Source organism: Nerophis lumbriciformis, linkage group LG21 (assembly GCF_033978685.3).
Source record: "Nerophis lumbriciformis linkage group LG21, RoL_Nlum_v2.1, whole genome shotgun sequence".
NCBI lineage: Eukaryota > Metazoa > Chordata > Actinopteri > Syngnathiformes > Syngnathidae > Nerophis > Nerophis lumbriciformis.
This window is the reverse complement of record NC_084568.2, coordinates 16419287-16434754: the sequence shown is the minus strand read 5'-3', so window position 1 is coordinate 16434754 and position 15468 is coordinate 16419287. Positions and strand designations below refer to the sequence as shown.

The window sequence follows — 15468 nt, the reverse complement described above, 5'->3', positions numbered from 1 at the left end:
AGCGAGCACAAAGAGGGTGAAACAATGGAGCAAATGGAAGCCCACAGAAGGAGGCCGGCGTGACTCGAAGCTGTAAATGCGGACCTTGAAGTCAAGCTATTTCAACGTGGATAAACTGGAAAAAAAACGTCCCCGGCTAGTAAGATTAAACTGTCTTTTGCAAATGAGCTATTGCAAGGAATTTAGGGATTTCTCCATCTACTGTCGATAATATTATCTAAAAGTTCAGAGAATCTGGAGAAATCACTGCACGTAAGCAGCTAAGCCCGTGACCTTCGATCCCTCAGGCTGTACTGCATCAACAAGCGACATCAGTGTGTATAGCATATCACCACATGGGCTCAGGAACACTTCAGAAACCCACTGTCAGTAACTACAGTAGGTCGCTACATCTGTAAGTGCAAGTTAAAACTCTCCTATGCAAGGCGAAAACCGTTTATCAACAACACCCAGAAACGCCGTCGGCTTCGCTGGGCCTGAGCTCATCTAAGATGGACTGATACAAAGTGGAAAAGTGTTCTGTGGTCTGACGAGTCCACATTTCAAATTGTTTTTGGAAACTGTGGACGTCGTGTCCTCCGGACCAAAGAGGATAAGAACCATCCGGATTGTTATAGGCGCAAAGTGTAAAGGCCAGCATCTGTGATGGTATGGGGGTGTATTAGTGCCCAAGACATGGGTAACTTACACATCTGTGAAGGCGCCATTAATGCAGAAAGGTACATACAGGTTTTGGAGCAACATATGTTGCTATCCAAGCAACGTTACCATGGAGAAGTTGGAGGAGTTGGAGATTTATCAGGTTATTTTCAAGTGTATCTGTCTAAGTCCTCCCTTTTTTTCCCCACTACCAAAACTTTTGCTTCCTCCGGTGAGCTATTTAACTTAATGAATATTTTACACTTTATTACCCAAGTGTTATGAATTTGTCCTTGCGTTCCAAAGTGCCGTGCCTTTTTTGCAATGTCAGCATTCTTTTTGGCGAGCTGGTCATTGATGTGTCCCTTTCAGTGTACATCCTTGTCCTGTGAGTGCAATTTTGTTTTTCCTGATCACAAATCTTGTTACGATGGCCAGCTTTTCTTTTGCTCTTTAGGGCAGGTCCACATATATTCCCTTATTTTGGCTGCCACCTGTTTCTCAGTTGATCCTTCATTTTGCTCTCCGGCCGTGTCCTCGTTGTCCGTTGTTCCCCGCGTACCATCTCGGCTTGATCTCCAGCTTAGTGATGACCACATCATTCACACGGGAACATTGCTCCAGGTCGTTCACTTGCTGCCTCAGATCTGAGATGGCTCTCCTCGTTCTGGAGATTGACTTCCACTAGCAGGCTGAGGAACTGCCTCTGCTATCACCAAGTGATTTTTTGATCTCCTCGATCTCGCCCGTTGGAGGGCTTATTCTAGAACTGTCAAGAGTTCAAACGGTTCGCACGGCCCCGCACCTCTAGCCGATAGCTAGCCGGTGGTGGCAAACAATTCAATCAATCAATCAGTCAAAGTTTCTTTATATAGCCCTTAATCACAAATGCCTCAAAGGCCTTCACAAACCACAACGACATCCTCGGATCTGATTCCACATCCGGACAAGGACAAACTCAACCCAATAGGAACAATAAGAAACCTCCAATAAGAAACCTTCTCCAATTGTTGTTCTCTGAGATCTGTGACTATCTGTCACTTCACTTCTGGTGGTGGTTCCTTGTTTGGTGTTTGTTTCCTGTCGGCGCTCTTAATTGCAGCCTGATTGGCAACCGCAACCAGGTGTGCCGGGCTGCGGTTGCCTGTCTCGCCTGTTCGTCAGTGCTTGAGGATTGACTATGTTAAGGACCTATTGCCGGATGCATGACTTCTCCTCTTTGTTTGAGTATAATAAAGACTCTTACCTGCACGCCTGCACCTTGGGGTCATAACCGCCGCAGCCTCGCGGGTTCCTCACAAGATCATTCTTTAAAGCGGTCATACTTTCCTCCGTGCATAATCTTTGATTGCAGCTTCGATCATAGATTGTGAAAATTGGTAGACGATCACTAATATCATATATTAGCGGACCTCTTGTAGTGTTATTATCAAAATCATTAGTGATTTGTGATTCTGCTTGGCTTTGGGATTTTTGGATCTAAACTCATGCTAAAGGTTAAATCTATGACATTTTCTCTTATTTTGCTAATTAAGGTTCAAGAGATCAATGTTGAAGTCATCACGTAAGAAAATTACTTTAGACTTAGACAAACTTTAATGATCCACAAGGGAAACCGAGTGTGTGTGTGTGTGAGACTATCGTTGGAAATGACTCTCTGCATTCGACCCATCCCCATGTTCACTCCCTGGGATGTGAGGGGAGCAGTGAGCAGCAGTGGTGGCAGCGCCCGGGAATCATTTGGTGATTCAACCCCCAATTCCAACCCTTGACGCTGAGTGCCAAGCAGGGAGGCAATGGTTCCCATTTTTATAGTCTTTGGGCGGGGTTTGAACTCACGACCTTCCAGTCTCAGGGCGGACACTCTAACCACATGGCCACTGAGCAGGTCAGGTTCTGGTTGATTTCAGTGAATGTTGCCTTAATCCAGTCCTCAAATATGCTTAATTTATTCTGTGTTCTATATACACAGATGATTAATATGGTTTTGCTTTTTCCATTGCATATTTCAATGGCTATATTGAGGTCAGCAGGAGACGAGTCGGCAGCGCAGGGACGTCACCGACTGATGCATAGAGGTGTGGTCACCCCCTTGAACAGCTCGGGCCTCCTCTGCGGAAACTAATCCATGGCTACCTGATAACCTCGCCGCGCAGGAGAGGGGGGCGGAGCAGAATAGAGAAGCAATGTAATTTGTTATTCGGTAACACTTTGGTATGGGGAACATATTCACCATTAATTAGTTGCTTATTAAAGTAACAAATACTTAATTTAGAGTTATTTGGACACTAGGGGAACATATGAGGGTTAGGGTTAGGGTTACTAATAAGAAATAGTTCTGAGGTTATTGAGGGAACACTCTTAGTTAATGGTTTACTGGTTGTATAATAAGGCCATGCAGAATAAGGCATTAATAACTACTTAATAATGACTAATTAAGAGCCAATATGTTAGTAATTTGCATGTTAACAAGCAACTAATGAATGGTGAATATGTATTCCTCATACTAAAGTCTTACCTGTTATTCTTATAGCCAGACCTGTGTGTTTACTTCCGTAACTGGCGGTTTTGGCTATAACGTGACAACCTCTGAGGAAGGCAGCAGTTGTAGCTGAAACCGTCAGGTACAGAAGTAAAAACACAGGTCTGGCTATAAGAATAACAAATTGTATGATTTTTTTGAAGACCTAATGAACCTCTTTGGATTAGAAAAGAGAAGCGACAGATCAACTGTTCTAAGCCCGTTATGCAAAACCGTCAGGTACAGAAGTAAACACACAGGTCTGGCTATGAGAATAACAAATTGTATGATTTTTTGAAGACCTAATGAACCTCTTTGGATTAGAAAAGAGAAGCGACAGATCAACTGTTCTAAGCCCGTTATGCAAAACCGTCAGGTACAGAAGTAAACACAGAGGTCTGGCTATGAGAATAACAAATTGTATGATTTTTTTGAAGAGCTAATGAACCTCTTTGGATTAGAAAAGAGAAGCGACAGATCAACTGTTCTAAGCCCGTTATGCAAATCCGATTTCAGTACAAAAAAAGGAGTCGCTCTCCAAAATAAGCTTTCAAAAAAGGGTCCGTAATCCAACCATCCAGGAAAAATATCTTCATTCCAGAATCAGGGCAGCACAGTGGAATGTGCCTCATAATACGAAGGTCCTGGGTTCGATCCCGGGGTCTTTCCGTGTGGAGTTTGCATGTTCTCCCCGTGACTGCGTGGGTTCCCTCCGGGTACTCCGGCTTCCTCCCACCTCCAAAGACGCGCACCTGGGGATAGGTTGATTAGCAACACTAAATTGGCCCTAGTTGTCAGGAAGTGTTGGTGACGAACCCCAAGATGCAGAGATGGCAGGCTTGATGCAGGAAAACATGATTTTAATGTCCAAAATGCAGGAAAAAAACACGAACCAGGATAACAGGTCACAGGATACCAGGGAACAGGAAAACTGGAAACAGCGAACAGGAAACGAGGAACTATCATCGACGGTCACTCGAACGAGTATGACGATCCTCCTGGTAGGGGTGTATCCCTTTATGGAGGATGCCTGTGCGTGACTTAGTTTAACGTGGGGAGACTGGTGCACAGACAGTCACCACACGATCCTTGACAGAATCGGGTCAGGGTCCAGTGGCATGGAGTCCAAGATGACTGGGGACCCTTTTCTGCTGCAGCCTTCTTCCGCCATCGCAGCCGTCGTGGTAGTTCTTAAATCTACCGGCTTCCGCCTGCTCCGCCGTTGAGGTCTTCACCGTATCCCTGGCTAGGGGGCAGTCAGGTACTAGGCCTTTGCCAAGGACCACCTGGGGTAACAGTAGTAAAGTGCCCCAAGACCCCATAGAGGAGCCTCCACTACCGGATGCACTTTAACGTCATGCCCAGGACACAAACGAGGAACTAGGAGACTGCAAACAGCATACAATACTCTGCACTGACTGGAGGGCGAGGCTGGTATAAATAGTAGCCTGATTGGCAATTCCCATCAGGTGTGCCAGACTGCCAATCAGGTACAGGTGAGGGAAACGAGCGTTCAGGGAGACGTGCAGGAAAAGGAACCAAATAAAACACAAACACAGAGGAAAAACCAAAACATAACCAAATTGTCAGTGACAAGCCTGACCCTAGTGTGTGAATGTGAGTCTGTCTATCTGTGTTGGCCCTGTGATGAGGTGGCGACTTGTCCAGGGCGTACCCCGCCTTCCGCCCGACAGCAGCTGGGATAGGCTCCAGCACCCCCCGTGACCCTGAGAGGGACAAGCGGTAGAAAATGGATGGATGGATGGAGAATCAGTACACGCCTGCGATTTCCACACAGTCAGGACACAAAAGGAAAAAGAAGAATTTCACTGACAATAAGTTGGAGGCGCTTCTTGCTGGAGTGGAATCATGTTCTCTGTTCCCTTTATTGTTGCAAGTTAGCGCAGCAGTGCATGCGCCGGGGGAAACGGCGGGGTTTAGTATTTCACACTTTGCGCACAGCTTTTGTACACTTTGTACAAAGAAGAAACTGCACTTTTTTGAAACTTTGCCTATCGTTCACAATCCTTATGTAAGACAAGAACACACGTCTTTTTTGGGGGGGGATTCTAAAGATGATTAAAAAATGCTTGAAAGATGTGGGTAATGGTAGCCTTCAAAGTCCTCTAAAACAACTCAAAACTCTCCATCAACGTTTTTATATACACACACGATTTTTCGACAAATGAGGATTTACAACCTTCTCTTTTTGAAGCTGAATATACAGAGGATGGACTGCTGCCTATAGAAGCGAGCACAAAGAGAGGGTAAAACGTTGGAGCAAAAGGAAGTCGAGAGAAGGAAGTCGGCGTGACTCGAAGCTGTAAAAGTGAACCTTGAAATCAAATTATTTCGACATGGACATGGAGTGCTTACTCAAATAAACTGGAAAAAAAAACGTCCCCTGCCAGCAAGATTGAACTGTCTATTGCAAACGAGCTATTGCAAGGAATTTGGGGATATCACCATCTACCGTTGGTAATATCATCAAAAGGTTCAGAGAATCTGGAGAAATCACTGCACGTAAGCTGCTAAGCTCGTGACCTTCGATCCCTTAGGCGGTACTACATCAAAAAGAGACATCAGTGTGTAAAGGATATCACCACATGAGCTCAGGAACACTTCAGAACACCACTGTCAGTAAATACAGTTTGTTGCTACATCTGTAAGTGCACGTTAAAACTCTACTATGCAAAGCCAAAGCCATTTATCAACAACACCCAGAAACACCGCCGGCTTTGCTGGGCCAGAGCTCATCTAAGATGGACTGATGAAAAGTGTAAAAGCGTTCTGTGGTCTGACGAGTCCACATTTCAAATTGTTTTTGGAAACTGTGGACGTCGTGTCCTACGGATCAAAGAGGAAAAGAAACATCCGGATTGTTATAGGAGCAAAGTTCAAAAGCCAGCATCTGTGATGATATGGGGGTGTATTAGTGCCCAAGGCATGGGTAACTTACACATCTGTGAAGGCACCATCTATGCTGAAAGGTACATACAGGTTTTGGAGCAACATATGTTGCTATCCAAGCAACGTTATCATGGACGCCCCTGCTTATTTCAGCAAGACAATGCCATGCCGTGCTACAACAGTGTGGCTTTGTAGTAAAAGAGTGCGGGTGAACTGCTGCCCATAGAAGCGAGCACAAAGAGAGGGTGAAACTAGCAAATGGAAGCCGAGAGAATGAGGTCGGCGTGACTCGAAGCTGTAAATGTGGACCTTGAAGTCAAGCTATTTCGACATGGACGTGGAGTGCTTACCCAAATAAACTGGAAAAAAACGTACCCGGCCAGCAAGATTAAACTGTCCATCAAGTGAGTCACTACAATATTGATAATGATACATGCAGCTTATCACCTTACAACTATAGTACTTACGCTGTCGAGCTAGCTGTGTACAAACAAAACATGAAATAATATTTTACCGATACTGTAATATGATTGTTCATGTTTTTCAGTCAGTACAGATTGGTGTCCGATCACGTTGTGTTGTGCATTACAAACTAAAAAGCCATTCAGCCGCCGACGCAACAGCTGGCTTACCTCCTGCCGTAGCTAACTTACGGTCAATGCCGCCGCACGAGGATGTGTTAGCATGCTAGAAAAACAGTTCCTCAGTGTTCTCTCTTACAATAACAATGTTGCTACAGCTTGATTATTATTCAGGGTACGTAACGTAAATGAGGTATTGTTGCCGGTTTTTTTTGGATGCATTTTCAAAGTAACTTAGAGGTAGAATGGATTTCTTCTATTAGCTGCATTGCTAGCCACCTCCAACGAGCCAACTTTTACAAATTAAAATACCCAAAAAATTAAGAAACTTTTGTTTTCTTGTCTTTCATTAGGATTGTGAACAATAGACTTAGACTTAGACAAACTTTATTGATCCACTCATGTGTGCGCTGTGCTAAGCGCACTTCCAGGAGCGCACCAGGCGCGTGTAAGTCCAGCAGCTGCAATCAATCACCAGCAATCAGCGCACCTGTGGCTGATCAGAGGACCTGCCTTCATAAGCCTGCACAACATGCTATCCCGCGCCAGAACGTAGTCATCTGTTCCAGTACACCTGCCTTCGTTCCCACGTTACGAGCTGTATGTCTCGTCTTCCCGCATTCCCTCTGCTTCCCAGGTTGCCTCTTGGATCTCGACCTCCCACCTGGACACGGACCTTCGACGCCTCGCTATAGCCCCCGACTTCCTGCCTGTTCACGGATCTACGAGCCTGCTCAGCCTTTACTGGACTTCCGCCTCTCTCGCTCAACACTCACGGTAACACTCAGCAGTGAATCCCCACACTTAGTCACATACCTTACACTCTTGGATTTAGTCACAATCCATTCCCTTGGTTGTTAATATTATTATTTGTTATTTATATATATAGTGTAACAATATTAATAAATAGAACTTGCACTACGTCCCCCCTGTCTGTGCCGTCTCCTCCTCCCTGTACACATAACATCCACAAGGGAAATTGTTCCACACAGTAGCTCAGTTACAAAGGATGGAAAGGGTAAGGTTGGAAAGGATAATGCAGGTATAAAGTGTTAGAATAATTGTATCTAAGTTATCACAATACTTTGTGTTGAAATGAGTTCCCGGCGAGAAGACAAAAGCTGTCTTTGAACCTACCAAGAAGAAGGCTTGTAAAACTCCACTGCGTAGGGGGGGGAGCAACATGAAGGTGTTCTGTTTCTTTCATGTGTTGTAATCAACAGAAAGATATTGTCTTGACCCAAGAACTACAAAAGCGAAGAGGAAGCAGGACCAGACTCTGTGCAATGGTACAGTGTCCAGGCGTCTCTCCTCAATTTGAGCCAAATCTAATTCTGTCTCTGTTTAATTCCTTGCTTCTTGTCTTGTTTAATAGATGTCATCAGTGCTTGAACCTGACATAAAGTAGACCAAAAATGTACCATAGTAGCAATATAAAATATAACATATTTGTAATATTTACATACTATTTAAATACAGTACCGTATTTCCTTGAATTGCCGCCGGGTATATAGTATGCGCATGCCTAGAATTAAAGTCGGGTCAAACTCGTTTCGCAAAATAATTAGCGCATGCTTAGCATTACCGCCGGCTCAGGATTAACGCCGGGTCAAACTCGTTTCGCAAAATATTATTTTTATTAGCGCATTTCTAGAATTTCCGCCAGGTCAAACTCGTTTCGCAAAATAATTAGCATATGCCTAGAATTTCCGCCGGGTCAAACTCGTCACGTCACGAGTGACACTTCACCTGTCATCATTTTCAAAATGGAGGAGGCTGATTTCAATAACTTGAAATCCCATAAAGGGAAGAAGATTAAGAGCTATTCAGTAGGATTTAAGGTCCAAGCTATTGAATATGCTAAAAAGAACAGTAAGCAGCTATGTTTTATTAATATACCGTAGCTGCATGTGTCAAATATGAGTCATTAAATGACTCCCGCCTCCTGGTGGTAGAGGGCGCTAGTGATCCTTCTTGCGACTACTCGGCTGCAGAAGAAGTGACAACAAGCAGCAACAGTTAGCAGCGATCGTTTATTTCTTCCTCTTGCCTGGACTATTAACATGGAGGATTACACATCTAAAATAAAACAGTTTTCTAAACTAGACTTTCAAGCGAAGCAGGAGGTAATAATTAAAGGAAGACCTCCATCGAGACAGAGAGACTTTTAAAACTGAAGAAAGATAAGGAAGACTTCTATAAACAAGTTATCGATGCTTTTGGTCAGAAGGAGCTGCGCATGGACTTCATTTATAAGTAAAGGTAAGACCATAATAACGTTTTTTTTTTTATTAAATGTGCTTTTCATGATGGTATCTCTACATCACACTCAAAGTGCAGGCCTAAATTTACCGCATGCCTTTGGTAAGCGCCGGAGTGAGAAGAGGTTTTAAAATAATTAGCACATGCTTGCATTTACCGCATGCCTTTGGTAAGCGCCGGAGTGAGAAGAGGTTTTAAATTAATTACCGCCCCGGCGGCAATTCAAGGAAATACGGTATATAAAAATACTGGCAAAATTCCAGATGTACAGTATTTAAGCGAGGAAAAAACAGCAGGTCACTAACGTTAACCACTGATTCACAATTTGGGGGCCCATTATGTGCATCACAGGTATTAATATAGTTAAGGCACTCACCAAGAAGCCACAAATTGCACACAATGCCAGCTTGTAGTTTGCATTTGTGCATCACATACGATCTCTACATTGATCCGATGAAGATGTTTCCTGTTGACATACACATGGCGAGCAATGTGTGTGTGCAGTCAATAGCTCCGCGGCTCTCGAGCTGAATGCGGCTTTTTAGCGCCACCCAAGTGGCTACTTGGAGCATTTTTAGAAAAGGATTGAAAAAGGAAAAAGACGGAGGAAAAATATTTTTTTTTGTTTTAGTATGTTTTTTGTTTGAGGACAAACATGACACAAACCTTCCCAATTGATAGAAAACCCACTGTTTAACATGTTTGTGTATGCTTCACTGATGAGAGCATTTGTTGAACAACGGTTTGTCCCACTAGTTTCGGCGGTTCTTGAACTCACCATAGTGTGGTGCACTTTCATCCTCTTTGTATATAATTTAATTTTGCATGTCTCATGACATATTATCTGTATGTAATATTGGCTGCATTTCTGATGGTTGTTTGTTCCAGACCACAGCAAACATTACCCAGCTTGCAAAGATTGTAATAAATCCATTAGAAGAAGACATGCCTGCAGTTTCCTTTAACTTGGACACACACATCTATACCTTTGGCCATTCTAAGACAATCATTTCCAGGGGTTATCTCACCCTCTGAGATGTTAATGTTGTACAAATGTGTAGAATAAATATTACATTTCAACATATCTGTCAATTAATATTTGCTTCAGCCTGCGAGCAACACATAGTCATTTTGATAGTAGGCTATTATAGCTAATATAGACATCATGTGTTGCCTTCATTATAAGACTTACAGTTAGGTCCATAAATATTTGGACATTGACACAATTTTCAGTATTCCAGCTCTGTACAACACCACAATGGATTTGAAATGAAACAATCAAGATGTGCTTTAAGTGCAGACTTTGAGCTTTAATTTGAGGGTATTTACATCCAAATCAGGTGAACGGTGTAGGAATTACAACACATTTTATATGTGCCTTCCACTTTGTAAGGGACCAAAAGTAATTGGACAATTGGCTACTCAGCTGTTCCATGGCCACGTTTGTGTTATTCCCTTGTTTTTTTTTCATTTATTTCATTTACAAAGAGCAGATAAAAGGCCTAGATGGCATTTCAAGTGTGGTATATTCATTTGGAATCTGGGGAGGTCATCTCTTAATATGATGTCCAAAGAGCTGTCACTATCAGTGAAGCAAGCCATCATTAGGCTGAAAAATCTAAACAAAGCCATCAGATAGATAGCAAAAACATTAGGTGTGGCCAAATCAACTGTTTGGTACATTCTTAAAAAGAGAGAACACACTGGTGAGCTCAGCAACACCAAAAGACCTGGAAGACCACGGAAAACAAGTGTGGTGGATGACAGAAAAATCCTTTCCCTTGTCAAGAAAAAGCCCTTCACAACAGTTGGCCAGATGAAGAAAAGTCTCCAGGAGGTAGGTGTATCTGTGTCCAAGTCAACAATTAAGAGACGACTTCTCCAGAGGAAATACAGAGGGTTCATCACAAGGTGTAAACCATCGGTGAGCCTCAAAAACAGGAAGGCCAGATTAGAGTTTGCCAAGAAACATCTAAAAGAGCCTGTGCAGTTCTGGAACAACATCTTATGGACAGATGAGACCAAGATCAACTTGTAGCAGAATGATGGAAAGAGAAGAGTATGGAGGAGGGAAGGAACTGCTCAAGATCCAAAGCATACCACCTCATCAGTGAAGCATGGTGGTGGTAGTGGCATGCATGGCTGCCAGTGGATCTTGATCTCTTATATTTCTTGATGATGTGACAGCTGACAAAAGCAGCAGAATGAATTCTGAAGTGTTTGGGGCAATATTATCTGCTCATATTCAGCCAAATGCTTCAAAAGTTATTGGACGGTGCTTCACAATGCAGATGGTCAATGACCCCAAGCATACTGCGAAAGCAACCAAATAGTTTTTTAAGGCAAAGAAGTGGAATGTCCTGCAATGGCCAAGTCAATCACCTGACCTGAATCCAATTGAGCATGAATTTCACTTGCTGAAGACAAAACTGAAGGGAAAATGCCCAAAGAACAAGCAGGAAGTGAAGACAGCTGCAGCAGAGGCCTGGCAAAGCATCACAAGGGACCAAACCCAGCGTCTGGTGATGTCTATGTGTTCCACACTTCAGGCTGTCATTGACTGCAAAGGATTTGCAACAAAGTATTAAAAAATGACAATTTTATTTATGATTATATTAGTTTGTCCAATTACTTTTGGTCCCTTAAAAAGTGGAAGGCACTTATAAAATGGGTTGTAATTCCTACACCGTTCACCTGATTTGGATGTAAATACCCTCAAATTAAAGCTCAAAGTCTGTACTTAAAGCAGATTTTGATTGTTTCATTTCAAATCCATTGTGGTGTTGTACAGTGCTGGAATACTGAAAATTGTGTCAATGTCCAAATATTTATGGACCTAACTGTATATAAGGCTTTTAATTTTTGGTCCAATATGGCTCTTTCAACGTTTTTGGGTTGCCAACCCCTGCATTAGACAAACCGGCTGTTGTTTCAAATTGCGCTTTATGTTCAGCTGCCGTGTACGGGAATTTAGTACACAAAATATCCACAGCATGTAGAAATGTGCGTATGGCGGCCAAGAAGTTTCCACATTCAGTTCACTCTTGACACAGCTCGACTTTGCCGTGAAAAAGGGCGTATGCCATGTTTTTGTGCTAATACATACGGCTCCTGGAACTTTTCTGACACTCCTCGTGTGTGTGTGTGTGTGTGTGTGTGTGTGTGTGTGTGTGTGTGTGTGTGTGTGTGTGTGTGTGTGTGTGTGTGTGTGTGTGTGTGTGTGTGTGTGTGTGTGTGTGTGTGTGTGTGTGTGCACCTTGTCATCCAGCTTCCTGGCACTGAAAGAAAGCTCGATGTAGTCGTCATTCCCAGTCAGCTCCTCTGCTGTGATCTGAACGAAACACACACACACACACACACACACACACTGTAACCAGTATGTACATTTCCAAGCGAAACTGGGAAGGAAGCCAGACAGGGAAATGATGAGGGATCGAACCCAGGAACATCTTTGTACATTTAGGAGCTTTACAGTTCTGTGGCTGACGAAGCTAACGAACATGCGTAACATATCTTATTAAAAAATTAGGCTGACATTAAATGGTTGTTCTGTAATATTTCAAGAAGTATAGGGTGCTTTCTTCAAATATGTAAAGGCGACTGATTCTGAGTCTGGCCCCGATTGAATTGTGGATGATTGATGAGCCTTTTGTCTGCTTTTGTGTATTGCTGCACCATGTTGGGGCCATTCGGAAGTGCAGTTGTCGGTGGCTTTATATCAATGTTTGCCTGTACTTACTGGACTGATTTTTTACTTTTTTTTAGGGAGGTAGAGGGAGTACAATTGATTTGTATTGTATTGTCCAAAACCAGTGAAGTTGGCGCCTTGTGTAATTCATAAATAAGAACAGAATACAATAATTTGCTCATTCTTTTCAACTTATATTCAATTGAATAGACTGCAAAGACAAGATATTTAATGTTCGAACTGAGAAACACAATTTTTTGGGGCAACTAATCATTAACTTAGAATTTATTGGCAGCAACACATTGCAAAAAAGTTGGCACAGGGGCATGTTCACCACTGTGTTACATGGCCTTTCCTTTTAACAACACTCAGTAAACATTTGGGAACTGAGGAGACACATTTTTTAAGCTTTTCAGGTGAAATTCTTTCCCATTCTTGCTTGATGTACAGCTTCAGTTGTTCAACAGTCCGGGTGTCTCCGTTGTGGTATTTTACGCTTCATAATGTGCCACACATTTTCAATGGGAGATAGATCTGGACTACATGCAGGCCAGTCTAGTACCTGCACTCTTTTACTATGAAGCCAAACTGTTGTAACACGTGGCTTGGCATTGTCTTGCTGAAATAAGCAGGGGCGTCCATGATAACGTTGCTTGGATGGCAACATATGTTGCTCCAAAACCTGTATGTACCTTTCAGCATTAATGGTGCCTTCACAGATGTGTAAGTTACCCATGCCTTGGGCACTAATACACCCCCATACCATCACAGATGCTGGCTTTTCAACTTTGCGCCTATAACACTCCGGATGGTTCTTTTCCTCTTTGTTCCGGAGGACACAACGTCCACAGTTTCCAAAAACAATTTGAAATGTGGACTCGTCAGACCACAGAACACTTTTCCACTTTGCATCGGTCCATCTTAGATGAGCTCGGGCCCAGCAAAGCGGGCAGCGTTTCTGGGTGTTGTTGATAAATGGCTTTGGCTTTGCATAGTAGAGTTTGAACTTGCACTTACAGATGTAGCGACAAACTGTAGTTACTAACTGTGGTTTTCTAAAATGTTCCTGAGCTCATGTGGTGATATCCTTTACACACTGATGTCGCTTTTTGATGCAGTACCGCCTGAGGGTTCGAAGGTCCATAATATCATCGCTTACGTACAGTGATTTCTCCAGATTCTCTGAACCTTTTGATGATATTACGGACCATAGATGGTGAAATCCCTAAATTCCTTGCAATAGCTGGTTGAGAAATGTTGTTCTTAAACTGTTCGACAATTTGCTCACGCATTTGTTCACAAAGTGGTGACCCTCGCCCCATCCTTGTTTGTGAATGACTGAGCATTTCATGGAAGCTGCTTTTATACCCAATCATGGCACCCACCTGTTCTCAATTAGCCTGTTCACCTGTGGGATGTTCCAAATAAGTGTTTGATGAGCATTCCTCAACTTTCTCAGTCTTTTTTGCCACTTGTGTCAGCTTTTTTTAAACATGTTGCAGGCATCAAATTCCAAATGAGCTAATATTTGCAAAAGATAACAAAGTATACCAGTTCGAACGTTAAATATCTTGTCTTTGCAGTCTATTCAATTGAATATATGTTGAAAAGGATTTGCAAATCATTGTATTCTGTTTTTATTTACGATTTACATGACGTGCCAACTTCACTGGTTTTGGGGTTTGTATTTCTGTTTTTTTTAGGTTAAATAAAAACATACGTCATTATTAATCCATTCATTTCGTATTTTCAAAATGCTGGTGGACAATCAAAACAATGTAAATACCCCCCAGGCCACACTTTTGACACCCTTCTAGTAGCTTCTATACAACAGTTCTGGAAAAATGATGGAATCAACAGATTTGGAGGATGTTCAATTTTAATTAATGTTTCATTTTCTAGGACAAAAAAGATAAGAGACATGACACAAAACTATTATCATTTCAAATGGAAACTTTCTGGCTTTAAGAAACGCAAAAATACATAAAAACTAATTGTGGTCGTCAGTCACTTTTTCATTTTTAGGTCAAACGGAGGGGGGGGGGGGGGGGGGAAATTAGGCAATCACCCTGTAAATTTTCATTTCCAAAGCTAAAGATAGAGAGATAATATTTGTTCATTAGTTACATTCTTGATTTCTTTTCATTTCTTTTAGTGTTTCTTAAAAGCCAGAAAGATTCCATTTGAAGTGACTACAGTTTTTGTCATGCCTGTTATCTGCTTTTCTCTACAAAATGAAAATCCTCCAAGTCTGCTGACTCGTCATTTTTCCCGGGGATTGTTTTATATTTCACCGTGATAATGGTCTTTCCCACGATGCCTCCTGGCCTCAGCAGAGCTTTGGACAGCTTCCTCTGAGAGATGATCTAGACACACACACACACACACACACACACACACACACACACACACACACACACACATAATGGTTATCATTTGGAATGGGTACCAAGTCTTTGATCATCACTTGTGGGGACCACCCTTTCTACAGGTTGTGGAGGCATAAAAAAAATTTAGGTAAAATGGCCACTGCCCAGTTAGCTCATACACGTCTTTAAATCTCTGGATTGATGAAGTAATGTGCTGATCATTCTTACTGGGGACCCTGGGGAAAAAGAGTTAATATGGTTCATGGGGACAAAATTTAGAAAATTTTGCATAATTCACACAAATTTGTACGGATGCAATTTGGGCTGCTGTGCAAATGTCTCACACTCAAACTAACCAGTAAACATGTTTTATGGGCCCAAGCTTAAAAATCACTTAGGCGTCTTCAGAATGGATCTGACTATCATTTAAAAAGGTTTCCCTTTAGGGGACCTGTTTTTTTGTCTTCATACCGTCAGAGATCCCTTAAAGGTGACTGT

At 42.5% G+C, this 15468-nt stretch overlaps 1 protein-coding gene across 1 annotated transcript in view; it reads right to left on the bottom strand.

Moving 5' to 3' along the window:
- Window positions 1-15468, bottom strand: part of LOC133621034 (copine-4-like) — a 44138-nt gene that overhangs the window by 26818 nt on the left and 1852 nt on the right. Inside the window, exons 3-4 of the mRNA XM_061982815.1 lie at window positions 14896-14967; window positions 12170-12244 (exon numbers count right to left, since the gene is read on the bottom strand). Coding sequence (XP_061838799.1) covers window positions 12170-12244; window positions 14896-14967 — 147 coding nt within the window. The remainder of the gene's footprint in view (window positions 1-12169; window positions 12245-14895; window positions 14968-15468) is intronic.